Source organism: Barbus barbus, assembly GCF_936440315.1.
Source record: "Barbus barbus genome assembly, chromosome: 5".
NCBI lineage: Eukaryota > Metazoa > Chordata > Actinopteri > Cypriniformes > Cyprinidae > Barbus > Barbus barbus.
The window spans coordinates 18,642,015-18,669,337 of record NC_136733.1 but is presented as its reverse complement, the minus strand read 5'-3'; the positions used below and the strand labels follow the sequence as shown (position 1 = coordinate 18,669,337).

Here is a 27,323-nt window from a genome sequence, read left to right as displayed (position 1 = left end):
ACACTCAGGTGCTGCATTTGGAGACAATCCTTGTAAGTATTACATTTCTTATTCACAAAATCTTTGGTTTGAAACTAAATTACAATTTATTTTTTTTGCTGCACCAAAACAAAAATGGTTTTGTCATTAAAATGCAGCATTTTCATATTTGGTTACAGTATGTAATATCCAATGAATTTAGGGTATTTTTTCTAAATAGTTATTCACTGCAGTGTAATATTAAATAGGGATACATAGCTCTTTAAATATGAAATATATGTCGGCAAATGAAGGGTGGAAAGGAGAGTTATTGATATTCTAGCTTTTCATGGTTTTTACATGGCATAAGTGAACAAGCTGCATTCAGACTAACAAGCAAATAATATTTCTTTACCAGCAGTACACATAAAGTAAAGAAAGTCTCTGGTTCAGCGAGCACCATGACCTCCAGCTTCTCTGTGCACAGCCACTCTCTGGGACGGCAGCCGTCTTTCTCCAGCATGTCTATGCGTGACAGTGGAATTCGGGGACGCTCTAAAGTCCCAGTATCCCTCTCCTCAGCCAGTACTCTGTCCCTGTCTCGTTCAACCTCTCTGGGAAATGGCTTAAACATCCTAAGCAACCTCTCGCTGAATGGTCTAGGAGTTGGTGCCAGTGAGAAGGAGACCATGCAAGGTCTTAACGACCGACTTTCCAGCTATCTGGAAAAGGTGCGTTCTCTGGAGAAGTCCAACGCTGACCTGGAGCTGAAGATTAAACACCTGATGACGGAGCGAGCACCCAAGGGTCATGACATCGATGGTCTGATGGCTCAAGCACATGCCATTGGACAAGAGGTTTGACGATCTAGCTCTATTTATTGCTTTAGTGCTCAGTGATGTCCTTGCATGGGATCATTTGTTTAGTCAGCATCACACTTCTGCTCTTTAGGTGAGGAAAAAGACATTGGAGAATGCTCGTATAATGCTGGAGATTGACAATGCCAAGCTTGCAGCAGATGACTTTAGGGTCAAGTGAGTTTTGCTCTTTTTGTTCCTTCCTGTAATCCCAGAGAAATATCCATCATTAAAAATATTGTACTATTTTGTACTAATTTCTAGGTGTTGATGGTTTGTTATTTGTTCCTAAACAGATGGGAGGCAGAAGCTACTCTTTGCCAGTCGGTTGAGAGAGACTGTCATGCTCTGAGACGAGCTAAATCTGATCATGATCAGTTCATTGCAACCCTTCGAGGAGACCTGGACAGTCTGAAAGAGGAGCTCTATTTCCTCAAGAAGAATCATGATGAGGTTAAACACAGCTGACACAAAACATTACATTAATAATATGAATATTAAATTATTAGGAAATAACATTCATTATTCAGGTTGATCTCATTAATATTCATAGGTAAAGTTTGCACTTACAATTTTGCATATTTATATGCTGAATGTAATGTACAATATGAAAATATTAATAGCAACTAAAAAGTATTTACATGCTCAGATTTGGGAATAATGTATATAAATACGTTCTAAATATTTGAAATTTGTAGTTACATTTTACTATTATGCATATATGTGACCAGAAAACCAGGCTTAAGTAGCACGGGTATATTTGTAGCAATAGACAAAAATGTATTGTATGGGTCAAAATTATTGATTTTTATTTTATGCCAAATCTTGTTCCATGAAGATATTTTGTAAATTTCTTACCGTAAATATATCAGAACTTTTTTTATAAGTAATATGCATTGCTAAGAACTTCATTTGGACAACTTTAAAGGCGATTTTCTCAATATTTAGATTTTTTTTTTGCACCCTCAGATTCCAGATTTTCAAATAGTGGTATCTCGGCCAAATATTGTCCTATCCTAACAAACCACACATCAATGGAAAATTATTTATATTTTTATGATGTATATATCTGATCTCAATTTCCAAAAATTTACCCTTTTTTGTGGTCCAGGGTATATATATATATATATATATATATATATATATATATATAGTATATATACAGTATATAGTATATATATAGTCGATAAACATATAGTGTGAATAAATGTAGGCAGAATATACTATTTCATATAGATATTTTTTTAAGCAAGATCATGCCTTATTTCTTACAGTAGTCATTCAGATATATATCAAGACTTTTACTGCTGCAGATATATCTTTTCAAACTGTTTTCTTTAGATTGATATATAGAGTAATCAGTGTGTAAAGCACACACATTAACACACACACCCAGGTCTACAAACATGTGAAGTGTTTGGTCAGACAGGTGTGGCTCCACACAAGTGCAGCATTTAACCCTAAACAACTTAGTCACTTTACAATGAGCATCTGCAAAATGTTAAGAGCACAAATAGGCAATTGTACAAAATATATAAAAAATATATGGAGATCATTGCATTATATAACAAAATATAATTTTTATGTGGCATTTATTTTTAAAACAAGACACAGGTGAATAGGGTAAAACAATGTAGATATCACTATGCTTCCCCAGTTGATTGAGTACATAAAGAATTGCACACTTTTTTTGTATTACAAGGTTTCTGAAAGGTTATGTTTAAATATGCAAATGAGACATTATCTAATTAAATTAAATATATTTTTCACCACTTAATACAGTAATAATATAAATGAGAAAATACTGTCAACAGCAGAAAAAAAATCTCAATTTTGTTTTTAGGAATTGAATGTATAAAATCAGGCAAATGATGTATGAACAAACCCCGCTGTAAAATCTGTTAGAATACAGATTAAACTAAAAACAAACAAACAAACAAAAACCCTGTACAGTTTGGTGTATGTATATGGTATTAAAGTCTAAATTTCTGGTTCAGTGCAGGAGAAAAAAAACTTATTTTGAGAAAACGGCTTTTAAAGATATTGTAATTGAAATCAACATGCACAAACATAAAGTGCAATAAAAATAAACACTTAAAAGCGTATTTTGGATTTTTCTTTCCACTAGTCTGAATATTTTTTATGAAAAGCTAAAAGCCTGTAGTGTACTGCCTTAAAGAAAGATAACACACATACACATTTCCAAAACACTTTGAAACACAATTTTATTTTGTTAGATTTTAAATAATCGATAGACTGCTGATATATTAAATCTAATCTGTTAATATTATAATAATTTTCTATAATAAAGAAAATTAGGATCATTTGATATTTTGTGATCTAATGCAATCCACACATTTTAAGTGCTTAAGTGTGCAAATACTCTCTGGTGAGATTGTAAATGACTCGTCTGTCTCTATGAAGGAGAAGAACACATTGAAGGCCCGTCTAGCCAACGAGCAAGTGAACGTGGAGGTGGACGCGGCCCAGGGCCCAGACCTCGGAGCCATCATGGCAGAGCTAAGGGTGCAGTACGAGAGCATTGCACGCAAGAATAAAGAGGATACTGAGATGTGGTATCTGAAGAAGGTCAGTGTACAATCCAACAGAGACTCCACCAGCTATTTATAGAACCAGCTATTTATAGACTGATGATTTCACTGCAAACACAGGTGTGTTTGAACGAATATGTGTTCTGTGTGGTGTGTGTGTATGTATATGTGACAGCTGGAGACCGTGCAGTCGGAGGTGAAGGAGAGTAACGAGGCTCTGCGATGTGCTCAGAGTGAACTCAATGAAAGACGACGCTTCTTGCAGGCGTTAGAGGTGGAACTGGACAGTCTTCGCAAACAGGTGACATGAATGCACGTTTATCCTAAAATTGCTGCAGCTTGTCTGTGAAATGTCCACTATAGTTGGTAAAAGCATGACATTTACTCCTGTTGAGACAAATCAATTAACTGAAGTAACCAGTTAATATAGATGCAAGTGTATGCTTCAGAACACTGGAACCTTGTGGATTGTTGCATCCCATAAGTTCCAGGAAAGTCTCCCAATTTTTTTCTTTTCTTTGTTTTCCTGAACTTTTCCATTTGTTTAGATGGTCATGAACATGCAAAGTAGACTTTTATAATAAAAAAAATATATTTTCAGTGCAGTGGACATCAGAACAGATTAAGTCAAATAAACAAATATTATCAAAAGGACAAATCTTTCACAGATCTTTCAAAAACATCTGGCAAAAAAACGTAACTCAACTTAACTGTTCATGAAGGATGACAGGGGATTTGAAAACGTCATGATCCCAAGGAGCCCCAAATATAATGATCCTCATGTTCATATTTAGTTTATATTTTTTATTGACAAACATTTTTTTGTTGATGATATTTATGTTGAATAAATGAAATAACTGACTTGACTTAATAATCGATAAATCAAATTATTAAAATATTATCTGGAAAATATTAATTTTTATTATTTATTTATTAGACTGACAGTGTATCTGTATCTGAGTTTAACACTTTACACAAGTCTTCATGCATTAGCAATATCACATTTGGCCAAAAAATAAATAAATAAATAAATACAAATATTAAATTTCATAAGTGACTTTAAACCCCTGGAAAAAGGGAAACGCGGAGCAATTATATTAAATTGTATATAAACCTCTTTTTGAGAGGTTTATATACAAGATAATAACAAAGATTCCAGACAAATTGCTTACTTTTCTATTAAGGAGAAAGTTCCTGTCGAGTGGGCAAGACTGAACTGCTTGAAGTCAAGAGGGAATGGAAAAAAACACATCTTCCCAACCTTCTTACAATGAATTGCTTATGTTATATTACTCATCTGTAAATCTGTTTAGATAAACATTCTTCAAACAGTCAAATCCTCTATCCTATGTTTAAAGGTCACTGAATATGTCAGTGAGCTGTGTGAGACATCATATTCTTGTAGTGTTTTTCCTTTTTTGGACTTTGTTTTTTAATTAGATTTGCAATCGTTTAGCCCATAGTTTGTCAACAAATATCCAAAGAACGTGTCAAGGTTACCTCTTCAGCACAGGAAAGTACACAGCACAGTCCTCTCCATCTGCTGTTCATCCTCATGCAAACAACAACCATATATGTTTACTCCCATATAAAAAATCACTCTGCAATACATGTGATGACAGTCTAAAAACATGTTGCATCCTCGTGGCCTGGACAGGTGATAAAGAGCTTTCAGCAGGTTATTCAGCTAGTAGTTCACACATACTGGTTATAGATCAGACATCATACAAGGAAGTTCATTCTTGATGGTGCTCATCTCTAATAATGGGTTTAATCATACTCCAATCATACTCCAGTCTTACATACTGTATTTTAAGCTTTCACAAAAACTAACTCATTGAAAATGTTATGAATGTTGTGGCCCACCTCAGGTTGGTGTTCTGGAGGGGAACCTCGGAGAGACAAATCAGAAGTACACTCTTGAGATTGAGCGTCTTCAGGGCTCGCTCACACAGCTGGAGGACGAACTCTCACAGCTGCGCCTGGACATGCAACGAATCAAAACCGATTACGAGCAGTTACTGCGTATCAAACAGAATCTGGAGCTGGAGATTGCCACCTACCGGAGGCTGCTGGATGGAGAAGACGTGTAAGAACCCAGAGAGGTTTCTCAAAGCTGAAATATGCTGTTTTCTTTTGACACACTACAGTTCCTTAAGTATAACCAGACAATGCTGAAGGAAGCATCTCTGATATATGCAATTAGTTGTGATATGTTTCCTTTTTGTTTTTCAGGATAAAAGAGACATCCTCTCCTAAAAGTAAGTCTGCTTGGAATGTACTATAAAACTAAAGATGTATTCAGTTTTTTTTTTTTTTTTTTTTTTTTTTTATATGCTAATACTGCAGGCTATAATGTTGATACTAATGGGGGGGGGGGGGGGGGGGGGCTGGGGTTTATTTGAATAAAATGCTTGAGCAGTGTTTTTGTATTTTGCTTTCAAACATCTAGTACAAAATCCTCTTAAAACTGGAATATTTTGTAATTGAAACTATGATAAAACTAAAATTACAATATAATAATATTTTTTGTCACAGCTTTTAAATAAGCAAACACAATAAAACAACACTGACATTCAGAAAAGTGTCACCATGCAATATGTAATGAAGTAAGATTTTAACTTAAGTTAAAATCAAGTTTTTCCATGTGTTATACAATAATGTTTACTAATAACTTTTGCTGACCAAAACAATGGTTTGATATATTGTACATTACATAATATGTAATGTACAATATATCAAACCATCTGAACTCTTCATTTACAGTTTTGTAATATATATATATAATTATTGTATTGTTTAAATGGCTGACACTCTGTTGGTTTCCATTGTAACTTGCTCTCTGCTAATCAGTGAACTCGACATATTTTTCCTGGGCCATAATGGTGGAAATGTTTCAAATGTTTTAAGGTTTGCTTTATTTTCAAAAATAAACCCACCTCAGAAATGTTCACTTGAGTAAAAAGAGCTACAACTAGCCCTACAACATTATCATTAAGTTTACTTATATTATAGCTGTCAACAACTCTTTGACAGTGTAACTCGGCACAATAAATTAGTTATAGTGAAGTGATCTCCTAAAAAGAGCATTTGAGCACCTGCAGTAGCATAATACTAAATTTAAAACACTGGACTTGCATAAATTCTCAATGAGAACTCAAATGCTCATAGCTTTGTTTTTTTCTGCCTTTTGTAGAAGAACCTGAAGTGAGAACCAGGAAGATTGTGAAGGTGGTCACCCAGACCATGGTAAATGGAAAGGTGGTGGATGAATCCAGTGAAGTTGAACAGATTGAAGAACGAAAAAAGTGAGTCTGGCTCACAGGTGACATCTACATTCTTGTGCTTTATCAGTGGGTACACTTATCACAAGACTATTCTCAGTGATCTGTTCATCATTTTGCCAAAAAGTGAATAAACATGTCAGATATTACAAAGTAGTGACGTGTCAGCTGTCTTGATTTTTTTCTACTACCTCTTTTTCATCATGATAGAGATTGCAACATCTTATAGTACTATAAGACTTTACACCTTCACGTTCTCTCATGATTATTTGAATGTCTTGCATTTCTTTTCACTGATGTTATTTCTTCTTCACTTTCTTTAGGTCTGATTCTGTAAGGCGAGTCGCAATAGAGCGGGTCATTTAAGAGTAGCACAGACCGAAAGTGACACAGTGAAACTAAATACATACGATACTAGCTGGTTTCCTGTATGAAGCCTACTAGTTTTAGGGACAGTGGTAGAAAAATGATATGTAGCTGTAGATGGGGATTTGAACCTGTCAGGTCACAGTGTGAGAAACCGAGCCAAAGGATGAAATCAAGACAGCCTCACTTTGAGAATGATGACCGAAAAAGCCCTGACACCAAACCTCTGTAGTGTCAGATGTCTTGCTTTTGTAAAGATTTCTGGGTGAAACAGCTACCAGCCCATCACGGTCCTTGTAAACAAGAGCCTTTACTTTGGTTTGCTCTGATAAATTCCACTATTATTGCCAGGTATAAATCTATTTAAGCACTTAAACAGACTTTCAGTAAATTCTAACAATCTTACACAGGTCAGATTTGTATATATATTTCTTGAAAATCAGAATTTATTTTTCATTCTCAGTGCTCAATGAAACACTATACTACATCCAAAATACAGAATGAAATGTCTGTATGCATAATTTTTATATGTAGATATTAACCATATCTATAGACAATTAGCTCATATAATGAAAATGTGACACTTATGTTTGGATTAGAGCACCAAAAACCACATTCAGTTATGTAGTTTTCAATATGGGGCATTCATAATTCACATTTCTTTTTGTCATTGTCTTTTTGATGATTATGGCTGTGGAGTCCCTGCTCTGCTCTTGCACCCTGTGTATTATTCCATCTAAACCACTGTGCAGATAAGTAAACATACTGATACATACAATGAAGCATTTACAATAAACTTTAGACTGATGGGCCACAGACTCTTGTTTGGTTTCTGTTATCCATAAATCACTTATGAAACATCAGTTGATTTTTTCTGCCTTACCATTGTTTGTGAACCCTGCTGCCTATTGGGCTATTACTGACAATAAAAGTGATATGGTCCTACCACTGCCTTTGGCAAAAGAAGAGGGTTTCTGTCTGCAGCTGCTACAGTGTATTCAATATTGTGATCCTTCCATTCAGTATACTGAAATAGTCTTAGAAGAGATTTAACCTTTAGAGTTCAAAAAAGTGCAAATATGAACTTCTAGTTATCAAAAAGGTTCAAAGTTGAACTTAAAGGTTCTATAATGATCCACTGGTTATTTGGCAGTTATTTTTAGAACCTTTTTTGTGGTAAAAGGTTCATATTAGAACCACGCATAGTTAAGGTTCTTTCATTAACCTTTTCTAAGATGCACTGTAAAGACTAGACTGAGTACAGTTAGAACACCATTTGCTTATTACATTAGTAAATGACTAATTCACATACTCCGCATTAATGAATTTACTCTTATTCAGTCACGAATAGTGGCCTCCATCAGTTTAACCAAAATGTTTAGGCCTTGAGTTGATACAGTGTGTTTCGTCTGTGCCCCATGACCACCTCACATATCTCTAAATTGCACAATAACCTTTAGGGCACCATGTTGTTGTCAATTTTTAGAACACAAATTACAAATCACAAAAATCTAAGTTCAGTTTTATGTTCATAAATGAACAAGAAACTGTTCTGTGTTTGAGAGGGTGAAATTCTTACCTGAGGGTGAGAGGGTGAAATTCTCACCCTTAAAAATGAACTTTATTCAATAGGCTATCTTCATATTTTACAGCTGTGCATCCTTTAAAATTAACCCCTTTCATTCAACCTTCAAATCTCAGATAGCCTACTAATTCAACTCAGAACATGACAACTGACAAAAGCAAATTATTTTAAATGAATCTGGCTTCTAGTTGCTCAACTGTCTTTGTCGCATCTTCCTCTTTATGATGCGCCAAATGTTTTCTATGGGTGAAAGATCTGGACTGCAGGCTGGCCATTTCAGTACCCGGATCCTCCTTCTACGCAGCCATGATGTTGTAATTGATGCAGTATGTGGTCTGGCATTGTCATGTTGGAAAATGCAAGGTCTTCCCTGAAAGAGACAACGTCTGGATGGGAGCATATGTTGTTCTAGAACTTGGATATACCTTTCAGCATTGATGGTGCCTTTCCAGATGTGTAAGCTGCCCATGCCACACGCACTCATGCAACCCCATACCATCAGAGATGCAGGCTTCTGAACTGAGCGCTGATAACAACTTGGGTTGTCCTTGTCCTCTTTAGTCCGGATGACATGGCGTCCCAATAGCTCTCATGAAATCCAAAATGAGCCAATATTTGGCATGACATTTCAAAATGTCTCACTTTCAACATTTGATATGTTATCTATATTCTATTGTGAATAAAATATAAGTTTATGAGATTTGTAAATTATTGCATTCCTTTTTTATTCGTAATTTGTACAGTGTCCCAACTTTTTTGGAATCGGGTTTGTATTATCCTGTGAGAATGTTTCATGTATATGTTTATGTTTTTTATTATTTTTTTATTTTGTAGATGAAGGATATATCTGGCCAAGATTTGAATCAAAAGAGGCCAAGGTCAGACAGAGTCTTGTGGCACAAACAGTGATCAACGAGTGCCAAAGAAGAGTAGTTGGAGTAGATATCATTACTGAGTTGGATGAAGAAAAACAAATTTGCGTTGATTTGGAACACAAAGGTAATAAATCACTGATTTGCATGAACGGTAAAGCTAAGAATCACAATGATCAGAAAGATAGTATGCCATATTAATTTTAACAAATTGTATATTTAATGTCTCAATGGTTGCTGCTGTCTTGCTGTTTCCACTTCTAAAGAAGGGTCTTAGATCTCTTTATGTCATCAGTGTGGTGAGTGTATTTGCAACAGTCTATCCATAATATTTAAATCTATATATATTATTTTTTTTTATTATTTATTTATTTCTTCTCCTGGTTATGATTTCTTCTAAATATTTGTTTATGGGGTTATTCTGAGGAACTGTTTGTGTCCATGGAGTTTCCACAGTAACAGCAGCAAGAATGAATAAAGGGAATATTCAAACAAAAATTAAAATTCTGTCATAATTTACTCACCTTCATGTTGTTTCAAACTTGTATGACTTTCTTTTGTTCTGTGAAAGAAGTTATTTTCAAGAATGTCACAAAACATCACTGACATGTTGTTCTGGACCCCAGTGATTTTCATCAGATGGACATTCTTTAACATTCTTAAAAATATCTTGTTTTGTGTTCTGCAGAAGAAAAAACGTTATACATGTTTGGAACAACATCGGGGAGAGTAAATGACGACAAAATATCCCTTCAATGGGGTCATAAACTTTTGATTACAATTTATGTTTATAATTAAATTGTTCTCACTGATATCAACTTATAATATTAGTAAAGGATTCTTGTAACCAAAATGCTCATAATTTAGTTTTTCATGACCACTTGCCACCCTGTCTATTATCTTTTATTATATTGATAATATAGTTTACACTGCCTCATCTTTGTTTTCAAAGCCTCGATACATTGTGACAGGTTAAAAAAAAGTCAAAGATTTATTACTGACTCATTGTTTGAATCTTAATTAAAAACAAAACAATAATAATAAATTTAACGTTAACTACTCAATATTTTTATAGTATAACATTATTTTCTCCTTGTTTAGGAACCACATACACCCAACCCTGTGCTGTTTCTAAAGGGACGTGCCTTGGATGCAGAGTCTCTTTTAGAAATAATGATGGAAAGGAAGGAGGAGGAGGTCTGTGAAGTAGATGATGTGAACACAGCTCTACACTTCATCTTCAACACTGAATATGCTTAAAAGTTGAGACACCCTGACATTCATTGAAAACATAATGCCAAAACAAATATGCCCCCACAATGGCTAGTTTTCTTATTAAATGAATGTATATGTATATAAATGCAAGATGTTGATTGTTGTTTATTTATGTGTTTGTTGGTTTGTTTGTAATACATATTTATGTGTGATTGTTGTTTATTTATTTATTTGTTTGTTGGTTTGTTTGTAATACATATTTATGCATTAAACAGTTTATGGACAATTATGGTGTTTTGTCTATATAGTGAAATTGGATTAGTAATGTATAATAACATAACAACAATAACAACTACTACAACAATAATAATAATGTTATTGCAATCTAGAAAAAGGTTAAAAAAGAAACCCACGAGGGTCATTAATGCACCTTTAAGTGAAGGTTCCAATTAGAACCTTTTCAAAAAGGTTAAAAAATTAACCTTTAAGGTTCCCCCACAGTTGCAATCCCCATTCATTTTTTAACCTTTTCTTCTAAGATTTTCTATAGAAATTTCTATAGAAATCTCTCAAAACTATTTGTTTTACATGTCAAAAGCCCCACAACAACAATCTCAAATACTGCTGTACTGTATGTATAATTTACTTAACAGATAATTATCAATGATGTAACTTAAAAATAAAATAGCATAACTCGATTCCTTTGTACAACACTGCCTCCTTGTGGCAAGACTTACGCAAAGTGGCTTTGAGTATCATCTTTATCATCATCGTTATGTACTTTTTCATATTCACGTAGGTTCCACAAAAAACAGCAAGAATAGAAACGTGGATGTTGACAGCCTTAATTGCACTCTAGAAATAATAATAATAATAATAATGATTTACATCTATGATTATATTATTACATATATTATTTACATAATATTAAAATACATATGGTATTATTAAAACAGTGCAATTATTATTATTATTGATGTTATTATTATCTAGAGTGCAATTTTGGCTTTCAGGGATTCATATCACTTGCGACAGTCAACATTTCCATTCATGCAGTTTTTTTTTCAATTAATTTATTTTGGAATATTACACATTCTAATAATTCTATTAATAATCCTAATTCTAATAATAATAACAATAATTGTAATATACTATTTTACTATTGTAATACAAGTGGTTTCCACAAAGCGCTTTCTCTAAAGATCTAGAAATACTACAACAACAACAAATACTCCTACTACTAAAGCAATAGTACATTTAAATTTCAATGTATATTATTCAAGTGGATTCCACAAAAAAAAAAAAAAAACATGAATGGATGAGTTAACTGTACTGAAACATTAAACGTCTAAATTAAAATCATATACTACTACCAATTATACTAACAACAAAAGATGCATGCTGGATGACCTTTTTTATTTAACGGTATAACTGTGAATAAATCTTTCTTTCTTTCAAATTAATCTTTATACAGACGACACGAATTTAGGGTTTTCACAATTAGCCACCTGTATTATGTGTCCTGCCCCTTTAAATTTCGCCGACCAATCGGAAAAGTCGGCACATCCTTTTCCGTCTCAAGCCACACACTAAACACACAGGCGCTGTATGCTCATCCCAGGACAACAAAACACCCAGACAGAAAATAAAGCAAATTGCTGCAGGTATTCGTATTTTAAATAAACACTTATATTGACCTCATTCCTGTGACGATGTGTCTTCGTCGTCAGTTTTTTCTCCATTCTCTACAGTCGTCCATCCAGTGTTTCTGGTTTAGCTCTGTACAGTTTCCAGGCCTGGACCAACCACACTAACACCATCGTGCACACTTAAAACATTTGTGCAATCAGAAAATATAGACCACCATCTACATCTAAATGTCATTATAATTATGTGCCTTTTAAACGTTTTAGCTAAACACGTGCGTTTGGAAACTAGACAGTTACAGGTATGCATATATTACATGGTTATACTAAGTTTAAATCTGTTATGTTGTGTGTATTTAATAGTGCACAATGGCTCAGGACGGGGTGATACTGCAGTTCAACTTTCCCACATTTGGGGACTCCATGCTTCAAAAGATGGATGCTCTTCGTCGAGACCGACGTTTCTGTGATGTTGTGGTCCACATCAATGACTTGGAAGTGCCTGGACACAAAGTGGTCTTTGCAGCTGGCTCCCCTTTCCTTAGAGACCAGTTTGTCCTTCAGGACTCGCATGAAGTACAGATATCTACACAGCAGGATGCAGAAGTTGGACAGAGGCTTCTTCTGTCCTGCTACACTGGGACACTGGAGTTTCCAGAGCTGGAATTAGTACACTATTTAACAGTTGCTAGTTTCCTACAGATGGGTCACATTGTAGAGCAGTGCACCGAAGCTCTAAATAAATTCATAAAACCACACGAGGTCAAAGACGAGCGTGCATCATCCCGACAGCAATCGGACTTCAACGCACAGCGTGGCCAACCAGCTGTGGAGACAGTATGTGATGAAGAGGATGAGGTGGACAATGATGGAGAAGATGATTTTGATGATGATGATGATGATGTGATCATACAGCCCAAGTCTCCGCCTGTGTTTAGAAACTCTCAGAGCAACAGCAGAGGAGAGGAAAGTCCCATTAGCATTGTTAAGGTAGAGTCAATAGATGAGCGAATGCTTGATAACTTCCAGAGTCGCTCAAGTCGCTCGCCAGCACTGCGCTCACCAGAGCCACAGCACTCCCTGATAAACTCCACAGTGGAAACCCGACCTGCAGAAATCGCCATTAACCCCGCAGCTGAATATTCGCTGTCCCCGCCTGGACCCAGCGGCTCAGGGAAAGGGAATCTTTGGGGATGCTCAAGGAATGCCGATAAGGGTATGCAGTGGTACCATCAGTGCCCTAAATGTGCTCGTGTGTTCCGTCAGCTGGAGAACTACGCCAACCATCTGAAGATGCACAAGCTGTTTATGTGTCTCCTGTGCGGAAAAACATTTACACAGAAAGGAAACCTGCACCGGCACATGCGTGTCCACGCCGGCATCAAACCCTTCCAGTGTAAGATATGTGGAAAGACTTTTACTCAGAAGTGTTCGCTGCTAGACCACCTGAACCTTCACAGTGGGGACAAACCACACCGTTGTAATTACTGTGACATGGTGTTTGCACATAAACCAGTTCTCCGTAAACACCTGAAGCAGATCCATGGAAAAAACAGTTTTGATAATGCCAACGAAGGCAGTTTGCTTGAAGGACTATAAATTCATATTAACTTCTAAATAAATTAGATTAATATACATGACAGGCGTAGACACAATTCTATAAAAAGTGGTTCTCAACCAGGAGGTCCGGGTCCACTAGGGGGCCCCAGAAAAGGCCTGTTCACTGCAAGGACGATAATTATATCAATAATGATAAAAGGTATAGTTTCAAAAATCATTCTATATGTAAACAAATCCAATACATCCTCCACACCTCAGAATCACTTTCAGATGACACGATAAAAATATTGACAGCCCGTCAATGCATTCAGTTTTAAAGAGCGTGAGCATTTAAAGCATTTGATGACAGAACTACAGCACGTGTTTACAATAAACAGAACATTATTGTATGCTGGTGTGGACACTGATATAGTTATCGTTACGGTCATAGTTATTGGTCTTAGTGTGTGTTAAAATAATTTAAATGTAGTTATATGAAGATCAATGGAAATTCTACAAAACACAAAAATAATTTACAACATGAAACTCATTACGTTTGAGTTTATTTATTTTTAAAGAAAGAAGTACCAGGGGTATGACATTTATAGGTACATAAATTCTTGACAAGGGTGGATTGGTGTCAAAAAGGTTGAGAAACACTGCTGTAAATTAATACACTAAATTACAAGAACTAAATTGTGTCCACTGATAGATAAATGTACAGTCAAAGTCAGGTTTAATGTCATTTTGTTTTTTTCATATTGCAGGTCAAGGGAGATGTATTGAGTTGATTTTGAATGCTGCTGTGGCATCATTTGGCTGTCATATCTAAAGATTAAAATATATTGTTAAAGTATATCCAATCAGACCATATTTCAGTTTTGAATGCTCATGTATAACTTCCTCATTTGAAGACAGCTGTATTTGAACACTATTGCATATCTCTTGGTCTGTAATAAATGTTTCCATGCTTCCATCTGTGTAAACATGCCAGAATTTGGAGAAAATTGTTGACACTAATAAATAATTGCAGCTAGTGCATGAAATGTGCACTTCTTTCTGTTAATATTCGTTATGGTATGTAAAAGAAAAAGATCACATCAAATCAAAATGTTAATACATTAAGGATTTCAATATTCAGATTGATTCCAACTTTGCTTTTATTACATACAACTATGAAAGAGCTGTAGCACGGCGGCAAAGCATTAGCGTGGACACATAGCATGTCGACCTCCGTCCACTGGAAGATTGACACCTGTTATAAATGTTGCTGCATCAGATGCCAGGAAGGCGATAGCATGAGCTACTTCCTCTACTTCACCTGGTCTGCCGAGAGCATGAGTCACCTTGCACTTCTCAAGGAACTAGAGCAAAGCAGAAAACACATGACGTGTTATTTAGAAGCATGCATTACAGTCAAATTAGATAAAGCATTTGATCTTAGCTCATCACCTGAGCATACTGGTCCTCATCAAGTCCTGCACGCTTGTGAACTTCTGTTATAATTACTCCTGGACTGTTAAGATAAAGCATTTGTATTACCTCAATGTAACAATTCTATGACCCGTAAAATGTAAAACAACAGAATGAAACTTACCAAACTGAGTTGACACGAACTTGCTTTGATGCCAATTCTACAATTAAGATGAGATGAGAAAACACTTGTTTGTAGAGGAGTAATACCTAAGCTCTTTGCATCAACTAGTAGAGGAGGCCAGGGCTAGTTGTCACACTTTTTACTTGTGTATTTTTCAGGGCAAGTTTATTATTGAAAGTCAATTTCTGTAAATGGACATAAAATTAGCTAAAAATCTATTCATCATTTCTTCCATTAATGCTCTAAGAGAATGCGGTCACACTTTATAGGGTAAGTTGGATTCACATTGAAATCTGCTTTTAAACAGCCTAGAAACAGTTAAAAACAAATGAATCAGCAAAAATGTAAAAGGAAACATGTCAAACCAAAATATATACATATTTTATAGTATTGAATGTAAAACACATGTGACAACTTGCCCCAATCTGAAGTTTATAAAACAAATTCCCTTGTAAACAGTTCAATGTTTCAGTTAAAATCAACATTTATTTGATAGAAGAAAACTTGACTCAAGACAAATAGCTCTGGTCTGCTGCAAATAACATGAGAGATTCTAGATATCATAGAGGTTACAGTATTATAGAGATACCTTACCAAGAGCAACGCAGCGTGTGAACTGGTCGATGGCTGATTTGGACATGCAGTAGGCAAGTACACCAGGAAACTAATGAACAGAAAATGTTTAAGATGATCAATCAGGGCCTACAAGAATAAAACAATAAGCAATTATTTTATATTTATATATTTCATGGTTCATTTGGAACTGATGTATAAACTCACTGATCGTTGCCCATTCACACTGGACACATTCACAATCGAGCCTTTAGTTTTGATGAGATGAGGCACACAGAGATGAGTGAGATGATATACTGATCTGAAAGGGAAGAACATGTCAAATGTAGTTTTCCAGTCCTTTTAAAGTCAAATATCCACATCTTTAAATAATATCTACTGCACCTAGGGCGTGCTATGGGATCCAATTTTTTTTTTTTTTTTAAATAATGTAAAAAAAGGAAATCAAAATTTTATTAAAATAAGTAAATAAATAATATACTCAGTTATATACTCAGCTCAGTACTACAATAAGTAGGAAAAAATGTAATAATGTAATAAAAAAAAAAAAGACTTAACAGTATAAGATTTCACATTTATAGATAAACAAGAAACTACATATATTTTTACATTGGAGTCCCTCATACGAGGGTAATCATATTGTGGGGGTTGCAGCATCTAAATGATTGAAACCCCCTGATTTATTGAATCCAGTGCAAATTCCCTAACTTAATATTTTACCTGACATTGACAGACATGATCTTGTCATACTGGGCCATGTCTGTTGTCTCTATACTGCCCATGACGAGGATTCCTGCACTGTTGATGAGGACATCCAGCTTCCCAAAGTGAGCGATGACCTCTTCCACTGTCCTCTTCACAGTGTCCTCATCTGTCAAGTCTCCTGGCACTAATAAGGGCTAAATACATTGGACAGGAGCCATATGGAGATGAGCATTTATATGTGAAGCATTAAAGCCTATTAACATCATTGAGAAGGTATTTAACAGTCTGAAGAGATTCCAGTGTGTTTTACTTTAACTGCCCCACACGCCTCGCACTCTTTGGCGACTTTGGTGAGGTTGTCCACATCGCGTCCATTAAGCGCCAGCTGGGCGCCCAGTCTGGAGAACAGCACCGCTGCGCCCGCTCCTATCCCGGAACTTGCGCCGGTGATCAGCGTGACTTTGTCCTTTAAAGAGCCAACCTAAAACGCCAAATCATCATGTTTAGTGTGTAATTCAAATGCAAACAGTATTCGATGTGATTGAGGTTTATGTGCACTCAAGACAGAAATTTTGAAATTCTTTAAAAGTAAACGGGGCTCAACCACAAATCTATATTGTCAATATTTAATCAGTTCTCTATTACAGAGCAGTGGGCTCAACCTACTTTGAACGCATCTGGAGTTGCCATTTCGATTCATATATGCACAGCTCTTGAGTGACCAAGCTTTTATTTTTCCTTTCGCTCACATGCAATGGTTAACGTGGTTACATCACTTTGTCCATACAACACGAGCACGTGGGTTCAGTCCATTACTTTCCAGAATGAAGTCAGTCAAATATTAATCGCATTATTCAGTTTTCTCGTGCCAGAGTATATTGTTCTGTATTTTTAGATTTTATTAGATCAACTGATGCGGATTTTAGATATGTTATTGAATATACTAGTGTTTACCTAAATTTCCGGGTCACTAGTCCTAACGATTTCAAAATTGTAGTCCTAATTTTTGCCTTTCAAAATCGTAGTTCACACAAAGACAACGCAGAATCATTACAAATTATATAGAAACTACTTCAGAAAACAAAGAGAAATTCTATCAATTTAGTGAAAATATTTATTTTTTTGTCCATGTACATTGGATTATTATTACTTTTTATTAAAAATACCATACATTTAAAACCCAATGTAAAAGATTATGGGGAAAACAGGCAAGTCAGTGGGTACAAATTTATGAAACCGCATGAAATTGAAAAAGCACAAAACATTTATACAACACAAGGCATTATGAAGGTTTCACAATGAAATCAATCAAATCAACCAGCAAATGGGTTGGCATGGATAGTAATGTCCTTAATACGGACATCATTAAGAGGACGGAAAGTCTTTTCATTCACAGGGAGTTTCTCTAGTTCATCCAGAGTTTCTAGTCCATCTATAATTCTGTAACAGAGAATGAGTTTGTGTTACAATTCATTACAATCAACAATTATAACATCATTAAATACATAAATTATTAGCTTATTATTTGAAATGATCAAATCACAAAATAATTAATAAATAAAACACACTAGAAAAAGACAGGTCATAAACAAAACACATACTTTCCAAAAACCGTGTACTTCATGTCCAGGTGAGGCTGTTTTGCATACGTGAAGTAGAACTGTGATGCATTTGTGTTTGGTCCATTATTGGCCATGGCCACCACACCCCGGACATTGTGCTAAATTAGACAGACATTAAAAAGGAAGATTAAGTCTAAAACGATGTTTAAATTGCATTGCAAGTCAGTCTGGTAGTAAATCATGTCTGGACAATACATACTGTGGATGTTCCTTATTATTTTTTACACAGACTAGACGATTAATAAGAGGCGTAGGATGTGAATGTAAACATAGAACGTGATATTTTTCCCCACACAAACCACTTAAACATCAAATTACTTTATTATCAATACATACTTTCAGATGTTCACTGAATTCATCTTCAAAATTTCTTCCCCAAATACTGGTCCCTCCTTTGCCTGTACCTGCGGAAAAAAAAAACTTTAATAATTTTAAACAAATGGTTAAAAAAAACCAGCATTCACTCTTTTTACAACTTTACAAGCTAAAAACTAAAGCTGTGAGACTTAGGTAAGGGGTAAGAAAATAAATCCATTATCAGTTACCTGTTGGGTCTCCAGTCTGTACCATAAAGCCTTTTATGTTTCGATGAAAAATACATCCATTGTAAAACCCACCAGCGCACAGTGCAACAAAATTCTATGAGGCAAAAACAGAGAATCAACATATGGAAAAAATTATATCGCCTATTCAAGATATGTGTGTGTTGAAAACAGTTGTCTTACTTCACAACTTTTCGGGGCCTTCTCACAAAACAGCTCTATTTTGAAATCACCAAGATCTGTGTGCAGAGTAACAGCCTGCGAGATAAAGGAGTTCAGCTCATTAATCACATAATCGTTTATCTTATACTAATAATTACCAATTTAGAATGCAAATAATTATTTCATACTGCTCAGACTAATACAGAATATCAAATGTTTCACTCCCTGTAATTTGGCCAGAGTATTCCTATTTTAACGATACAATGAGAACATAAAACAGATAAACCGTTAAACTAATGTATTCTATTCCTATACAATATGTAACCAAAACTATAAAAGGTTAAACATTTGTTCTCGCAAAGTTCAGCATTCATAGAGAAGTAAAGAGCAAGTTTACCATCTTCTAAAACAGTTCAGCAGGCCGCCTTCAGTGAGTGTTTCTCTGAATAACGTCCGGCGCATCTGAATGACGATTAAACATTCTTCTTCTTCTTGTATTTATAATGGCGGGTGGCAACTAACGTTTAAGATGCATATCCGCTCCCTACTGGGCTGGAGTGTGGACCAGAACTGAGAAGAAAAAAAAAAAAAACCCTAGCAGGTAAATTCTTTTCATTAAACCAGTTTCTTTCAAAAAAGTAAACAAAGCTTTATATATTTGATCTCCAACTTTGAATAGGTTTTTAAGATTTAATGTGCTCTCTCCATATTTCTTTAATTCATCTCTTAATTTTATCCGTTGATTTTCATACTTGACACATTGGCTAATCACATGTTCCGCTGATTCTTCCTCTATTCCACACTCACACATACCTGATGGATGTTTTTTCAATAAATGCATTGCTTTATTCAACCCAGTATGCCCCAATCTCAACCTCGAAATAATTATATGTTCTCATGTCTATTACCTATTGATTTCATTCTCCCTACTTCTTCCCTTCATCCCATTGTTTCTGCCAGTCCTTCATAATATTATTCCTTATTTTTGCTTTACTTTCATCTTTACTAAATGCTACTTCCATAATTCTATCATGTTTCAGAGCTTGCTTAGCCAACGCGTCTGCAGCTTCATTCCCCTCAATATGAGCTGGAATCCACATAATTCTGATTTCTGTTTTTATTTACGATAAAACATTGGTTCCCATTTATCGCTATATACAGCACACGCTTTTAAAAACTGCCTTTTCTCAGTCTGTGCATAAATAAGAGCAGTTTAAACAACAGTAACGATAATCATAATAATGAGTAAATATTTTAATAGTAACCTGTTACTACTGTAGTGTATATAAAGCCGACAAACTAAAATGCAGTTATTGTTTATATAACGTAAAGATTATAACACAATCGACACAATTACTAAACTACATCAAGTGGCTTTATTGACACACTAAGAAAATCGAGTGTTTATTCACTCTGTATGGCTTGATGAACTTTGCAGCATTTACTTATATCTATTTTACATTTACTTTGCAAAAAAAAAAGGAAACAATGGTGGATTTATTAATTACAAATACTCAATCATGTCGTCAACCATAAATATATCAAATGGTTACAAACATGTGAACACTGGAAACAATGTAAAATTGTTTAAAAAATACCACTGACATTAAAAAAAAAAACATTGACAAGTTTTAGATTGATAGATCAAAGTTGAACGGCACTTACCTGAGTAACTTCTGAAATTCTATTAGCTTAGTTTCCAATGTGTGTGCATATATACATAAGAATCAAATAAACAGGCTTTCTTCTAAAATCCTACACTGTTTCTTACTTGAGGTAAAATGGTAAACATGCAAGCTATGTTTAATAACCAATCAACAGTAACAATTTTGTTAACATATCAACAAATTGAATATGGCTATTACAATGGTGAGACAAAACAGCTGTTAATCTTACACAAAGCAAATAAGTAACGAAGTATTAACCTTCATCACACACTCGAAGTCATACTTCAATGTCAAAACTGCATTGCACACATACATAACACTTTAAATGTCTGCTTGTCTTAGTGGTGCACTGTCACGAGAACAACATGACCTGTGTAACTGGAACAGAAAACATTTAGTACAAAGTCAAGGGTACTAGTCTACTTCACTGTGAATGTTTACATGTCTGTCAACTGAATGCAATGGATAATGTACCTTTACAAAGGGAGAATTGTTCATTAAAAATTATTGATCATTCTAAAGGCATTTCAAAGTGAGCAGAGAGGTGAAAATAAGGTGCTGTATTTGTAAGGTATAATGTTATCCATGCTTTTTCTAACTTCTTAGAAAAAGTAATATTGCTAATACAGTAATAACACTATGCATTTATACAAAATAAATACATAGTGATACAGACATCACTATCTATATTTTGTAAAAGTACTTAGCCTGCGTATTTGCATCAACTAAATAAATACTGCAAACATGCACACATCAAAAATTATTTGTGCAATCATAAATACTCAGTTAACACATTATTAAACTTCCAATAAAGACAAGGATTTTAAGATGACTGTAGACAATAGTAACTCACTATAGGGTAAAAGATAATGAATACTGAATGAGGCATCTTTCTAAACCTTTAAAAGGGAAAATGATTAATGCAACAGATGACTTATTATCAGTATGTCAAAAAAATTGTTCAGCATAATATTGTGCTAGGTAACATGTAGGGTTTATATAAACAAATATTAAGAAGTTATGTAGTGCTCTCAAAGTTTTAGAAAATATTAACCAGTTATTCACATATTAATGAGGAGCAATTTGAACAGCTTTGCCCAACAATTCCAAATAAACAAGTGGTATTTTAGCAGTAAACTGTAAAAACTGTAAACCCTAATTGGGTTGAAGTCTTCAACCATACAGATACATGAATTTAAGAACAGGCAATAGTATAGAATAGGAGAGCGATTTCACAGACACTTACACAGTAACACTGGTATAAAATGTAGTCATAATGTTTATAATAAAATACAGTAACTGAATAGTGTTGTGTATATTAAGGCAAAAATGAACAGCACCTTAATCCTGACGCAACATTTGATCTGCTCACTCCTCAGTGTCTATCAACAGAAATGCCATGGCTGTCTGTTATAATAAAACATGACATGCCATAATGTGAAATACTTTTCCCTTTTGTCTTTCAGGAAATACTTTAATGAACCCTGAAATATTTAACAAACGTATAATTTTGTATTATCTGGATTTAACTCACGCCATTTAAAATCTTCACATAGGCAAGTGCTCACAGGTTCATGCATCTCACAGGTTCAAGAAGCCTCTTTGTCAGTTCTCCACAGCTGCTCTTTGATCTCTGAAGGTAAAGTGTTGAAAATACTGTCCTCCACAATTAGACCGCTCCTCTTCAGCAATCTGCACTCCCCAAGTTCTACAGGAAGGCCTTCCAGCCTGTTTCCCCTCAGCTCCAGCTGCGTCAGACTGGTGAGCTCCCCAAACCGTGACGGTAGGGACTGCAGGCAGTTGTTTCCGAGGTTCAGTGTTCGCAATTTCTTACACTGAAACAACTCAGGGGGGAGTACCTCAATCTATGAGGAAAGAGTCGACAGAGATCAGAAAACCATGTTGAGTGAAGGTACAATCATCATTACTCACATTAATTTAACGGGATTTACAAAGAACATACTTCTACTTGCATCTCATCATAAGAGCAGTAGCACTTTTTTTTGAACCAGTTGTATTATTTATTATCTATTGCTATCTAGTAAAAATAATACAAATAAATTGATTACCAGGCATGAAAGAGTAAACAACCCCAAAATCTGCATCAGTGGCAATTACACAAGTTACATAAATACAAGCTTTAGCAGTGGTTTTATCTAAAACTAAAACAAAATCTATAAAAAAAAATAATTCTTGTTAATTAACATTAAATGACTCCAAAATAAAATAAAAATGTCCACAAATTAATAACAATTATTGTTTTGATACATGGCATGTTGTAAAACATGACAATTGCATTATATAAGAAAATACTAAATACAATTCCAATGCTGAGAAATTCAGCACTGTTAAACATACCAGGTAGAGAACGAACACTGGCAGCCCAAAATATAAAATAATCAAATAATAATAATAATAATAACCCCAAAGTACCAAAACTAGACAAAAAAGACAACAACAAAAACTAAAAAACTAAAATAATAAAAAAATAAAAAGCAAAACAGAAATAAAACTAAAACTACATTTATCCTGCGCTTGACTTACCCTATTGGCAGTTACAGCAAGGGACTGAAGGTTATGTAGAGTCCCTATATCTGATGGGATGTCAGTCAGATTGTTATGGCTCAGATCAAGAAACCTCAGCTTCCGGCAGAAGAAGAGCTGTTGTGGGATCTTCTCAATCTTGTTGCGGTTCAAATAGAGGCGCTCCAGGTTGACCAAAGTACCTATCTGAATAGGTATGTATGCAATCTGATTATACCACAACTTTAGACAAACAAGTCGATGAAGATGCTGAAAACTAATAATCTCCTCAATGGTTTTCAGGTTGTTGTCCTTAAGGTCGATCTCCTGTAAATTGTGCAGGCTGAAGATGGAATGAGGTATGCGCTCCAGATCACAGCGAACGAGCTCCAGCTCGGACAAGTTCACCATTTTCTTTAAGCTGTTGAGCACCATCAACTTGGTGCCTTCGTTGTTGATGGACAGCTTCTGGAGGTGCAATCCAACATCCGTGACCACCTGAGGCAGCTTTGTAAGGTTACTTTTCAGTCTCAAAGCCTTCAGTCGCTTCAGCTCTCGCAAACCGTCAATGACGATGTAGCGATTGTTGTCAGCACTAAGGTTCCCAGTAAGGTGCAACTCGTTTAAGTTCTTCAAGCTGTAGATCCACAGAGGAATCTCCTTTATGTCAGTGAACTTGATGTGCAACGATTTCAGGTGCTCTCTCAGAAACGCAAGAGCTGGAGCCTCTATTCTGGCGGGTGTGTGGTACAGCCACATCTCTCTGAGGTTAGTAAGCTGGGCAATGATTGGTGGGATGGTGACATCAGGGATGAGCTCAAGCTTCAGGACCTCCAACTCCACCAAGTCAAAGACCGTGTCTGGAATCCCACTGAGCATGAACAGGTGGAGCTCCAGCTTCTCTTGGGAGTTTTTGGTGATCCTCTGCCGAAGCTTTTCCAAAGTCCATTCGTTGTTGAGGTTCAGCTGGCGAAGTTTGTTCTCGCTCACCTCCGAGAGGAACACCGCAAATCGCTTGGAATACAGGGGGTCGTACTGGTCAATCATATGCAGCATGAAGGCGAAGTCGTTTTTCACATCTGGGATGTCGCTGTAGCTGCTCTCCTCTCGGATGGACTCAAACGAGTACTTCTTGAGAGAGCGCCGTAGCATCCAGCTGAGGGTGTACACACAGATCATCCCGTACACGATAACTAGACTAATGTAGAAGCAGGCCAAGATCTTGAAAAGAGTGGCCAAGGGATGGGCACAGTTGTACATGCGATAACCAGTGAGACTCTCGATGTCCACGTTGCAGTCGACGCTGAACTGAATATTGTGGACATAGTAGCCGGTGTAACAGATAATAAGAATAAACTTAACAACTTTGATGATAGTCTGTCGGATGTAGAGTCGGTAGACTATATCGCCTTCTTCAACGTGAATCCGAAACTTCTTCACCTTCTCAAACAATGCCTTAGCTTGTTCACCTTCCTTTTTGTCCAGGACACCAGTCTCAGAGTGGTCCACGATTCCTTGCTCTATACGAGATTTGGTGGTCGACAGCATGGGAACACTCGCCTCAACATCTTCGCTCACATACGAAGCCTTCTTATCGAAGGAGCCGTTCATTTTCACGAGAGCTTTGGGGTCGCTTTCCTCCACAACGGTTTCAGACAGAGCTCTTGTGGTCCAAGGCGAGTCAAAACATTTCAGTAGGATAGACACAAAATGTTCCAGTTTAGAGCTTGTCCAAGGGAACTTGAACCAGAAGTTGCTGCAAGCCAGAAAGATGAGCGTATGCAGCAGCACCAAATATGGGAAATACTTAGCGAACCAGTGAAGCCTGTTTTCATAGCACACAGCATCGACATAGTTGTACTGGTGGCGATCGAGGTCGTACTGGATTCCTTGAGGCTCAAGGGTCAAGGGCACAGAAAATGTGGCATTGAAATACTTTCTACAGGTCTTGTTAACTACCCACTTGCAGGGCAGGCAGATCATCTTGTCCTGCGTGACCTGAAGTGTGCCCCCGAATACTGCGATCATCAGCATTACCACCGATAAATAGTCTGTGAACACGTCCCACCATGGCTTTAGGATGCGATATGTAGGTTGCGTATCCACAAAGTAGCGCAGCTCAGTTATGGGAATCATCATTTACCTGAAATTAAATTATTGGCATGGTCATTAAACACCTATACATTTAAATCAAGCCTTGAATATCAACGCAGACATTTAAAACTGTCACACAACTGCAAACTAACTCTATATCATCTCCCAACATAAACATCTGAAACATATTTTACCATAAGTCGAGGATGGCTGTCTTCTCCGGCTGTCGCTGCTACACAAGAAGACTCTGTCAAAAGAACACTATGGCTTTCTTGTCATCTATTATTAGCCATTTCCGATAATAACACTGAAGAATTGTCTCCTCTGGCTATGGAGAGTCCGTGACCCCAGGGTTCAAATCCTGTTTGTCTAAGGCAGGGCAGTGTGTCTGAAGCAGTGTCTCCTCAGTTGGATCTTACCTAATACTCCACATGTCCAGTCAGGAACTGGCACTCATCACAGTCCTTTTTGTCAGGATGGGATGCAGATATCCTGTCGTGATAAAACAGTATACAATACAATGTCTAATATGTGCACTCTGCGTTTTCTGGGAGCAATTTCTAAGCAGTTTCAATCTTAGTTTCTCCCTGAGGGAAAAGGAACAGGTTGAAAACTTATTTCTTTCTATTCACTTTAAATATTGCGGTTAAATGAGTGACATAACTGACTTGTGCTTACATAAGACTAGCTGGCACATCCTAATAACAGAGGATTGAAAGATAACATTATAATAGACATTACATTTTAAAGAAGATGACGAGATAATAATCAAGATGTTGAGCGACTACTAAAAGACTAGACAACTGGATTAAACCAGTTCATTTCTGAATCCTCTCAGGTTGATATGGCGAGTCTCCTTACCGTCAAAATATTATTTAACTTATGCACGGAAACAATAAACAAACAAACAGGCACCGTCCTGTTCAGTGTAAGTTAATCATAAGCAGACTCGTCGCTCAGCATCTGAATGACTGCATGAGTTATTATTAGTTTGCTGCTTGTCTTTGAATAAAGGGTAGAGTGTCTTTGTTTAGCTCGTCGAGGGAAACTGTTCGGCGTTTGACAGGATCATGTAACAGTTACTCACCCAGCTGTGTGCTGCCGCCTCTGCTCCATGTGTTTGCTGCCGGACTGATGAGCTCGGATTGCCAGAGAGGAAAGTGGCCGAAACCAAAACACAGCGCAAATTGCAATCTCAGCTGCAGGGATCAAATATATTTTTCATAATCCGTTTATTACACTAGAGGGCACTGCGAACTGAGTTTTGGATTTTGCCCTCAGCTTCATTGTACGTCTCATTCTCGCCACTCACTGGACTGGAGCGGGATCACGACCTGAATGCTCAGAGCTGTTCTGCTGTTTTTCCAAGCACTTTAAATCGTATCTAAGCACTCTTGTTACCCCAGCAACCCATTTCACGCTTTATTGGTTCATTATGATTTAGATGTGCTCTGAAATAACAGTTGTAGTTTATATATATATATATATAGTCCAGGTATGTAAAAATAATGTTCACTTTTTCATAAAAGCATAAACTTGGTACACTTGTATAGTTTGCGACTGAATTGACTCCATTTCTAATAAGTAGAATAAATAAATGGTCAGTTATTATACAAGACGTCCCATACTACATGCACACCTCACACAAAACCATTTTACTGCAGCGTTTTCAAGATATGGGACTTTATTTGATTTAGAGGGGTATAAAGACCCCATTTATAATAAGTAGAAGAAATTAATGGTCAGTTCTTATACGGAACGTCCCATACTATATGCACACCTCATATGAAACCATGTTACTGCAGTGTTTTCGAGGTATGGGTAATTATTACACTTCATAGGGCTTTAAAGACCCCATTTCTAATAAGTAGAAGAAATTAATGGTCAGTTCTTAAACGGGACGTCCCATACTACATGCACACCTCATATGAAACCATGTTACTGCAGTGTTTTCGAGGTATGGG

At 36.1% G+C, this 27,323-nt stretch overlaps 6 protein-coding genes across 8 annotated transcripts in view; 2 read left to right on the top strand and 4 right to left on the bottom strand.

The window, feature by feature from the left end:
- The window catches only part of LOC306870239 (mucosa-associated lymphoid tissue lymphoma translocation protein 1-like), a 1,002,100-nt gene that overhangs the window by 780,719 nt on the left and 194,058 nt on the right, over positions 1-27,323 (bottom strand). The window lies entirely within an intron of this gene.
- krt1-c5 (keratin, type 1, gene c5) lies at positions 420-7,017 on the top strand (the record flags this gene model as incomplete). Its single annotated transcript, XM_079417409.1, has 9 exons — positions 420-815; positions 910-992; positions 1,112-1,268; positions 3,240-3,404; positions 3,543-3,668; positions 5,239-5,456; positions 5,603-5,628; positions 6,564-6,675; positions 6,975-7,017. The coding sequence occupies 9 exons, from the start codon at positions 420-422 to the stop codon at positions 7,015-7,017; spliced, it is 1,326 nt and encodes a 441-aa protein (XP_079273535.1).
- On the top strand, positions 12,261-14,939 carry LOC306869780 (zinc finger and BTB domain-containing protein 26-like). Its single transcript, XM_079416685.1, has 2 exons — positions 12,261-12,353; positions 12,699-14,939. Exon 2 carries the CDS (start codon positions 12,705-12,707, stop codon positions 13,932-13,934), a length of 1,230 nt encoding a protein of 409 aa, XP_079272811.1. The 5' UTR covers positions 12,261-12,353; positions 12,699-12,704; the 3' UTR covers positions 13,935-14,939.
- Positions 14,420-17,750, bottom strand: LOC306869781 (3-oxoacyl-[acyl-carrier-protein] reductase FabG). Its single transcript, XM_079416686.1, has 8 exons — positions 17,416-17,750; positions 17,060-17,230; positions 16,765-16,943; positions 16,252-16,345; positions 16,066-16,135; positions 15,472-15,508; positions 15,327-15,390; positions 14,420-15,238 (listed from the first exon to the last, which is right to left on the bottom strand). The coding sequence occupies exons 1-8, from the start codon at positions 17,437-17,439 to the stop codon at positions 15,080-15,082; spliced, it is 798 nt and encodes a 265-aa protein (XP_079272812.1). The 5' UTR covers positions 17,440-17,750; the 3' UTR covers positions 14,420-15,079.
- ppil3 (peptidylprolyl isomerase (cyclophilin)-like 3) lies at positions 17,845-19,567 on the bottom strand. Its single transcript, XM_079416654.1, has 6 exons — positions 19,473-19,567; positions 19,097-19,171; positions 18,917-19,010; positions 18,708-18,775; positions 18,351-18,469; positions 17,845-18,189 (listed from the first exon to the last, which is right to left on the bottom strand). The coding sequence occupies exons 1-6, from the start codon at positions 19,473-19,475 to the stop codon at positions 18,063-18,065; spliced, it is 486 nt and encodes a 161-aa protein (XP_079272780.1). The 5' UTR covers positions 19,476-19,567; the 3' UTR covers positions 17,845-18,062.
- Positions 19,537-26,647, bottom strand: LOC306869751 (volume-regulated anion channel subunit LRRC8A-like). Of its 2 annotated transcripts, XM_079416653.1 has the most exons (5): positions 26,447-26,647; positions 25,779-25,851; positions 25,554-25,591; positions 23,287-25,408; positions 19,537-22,607 (listed from the first exon to the last, which is right to left on the bottom strand). In XM_079416653.1, exons 4-5 carry the CDS (start codon positions 25,402-25,404, stop codon positions 22,332-22,334), a joined length of 2,394 nt encoding a protein of 797 aa, XP_079272779.1. In that variant the 5' UTR covers positions 25,405-25,408; positions 25,554-25,591; positions 25,779-25,851; positions 26,447-26,647; the 3' UTR covers positions 19,537-22,331. The 2 variants fall into 2 exon arrangements, with proteins under 2 accessions (XP_079272779.1, XP_079272778.1); XM_079416652.1 differs by having other exon boundaries at positions 25,554-25,851.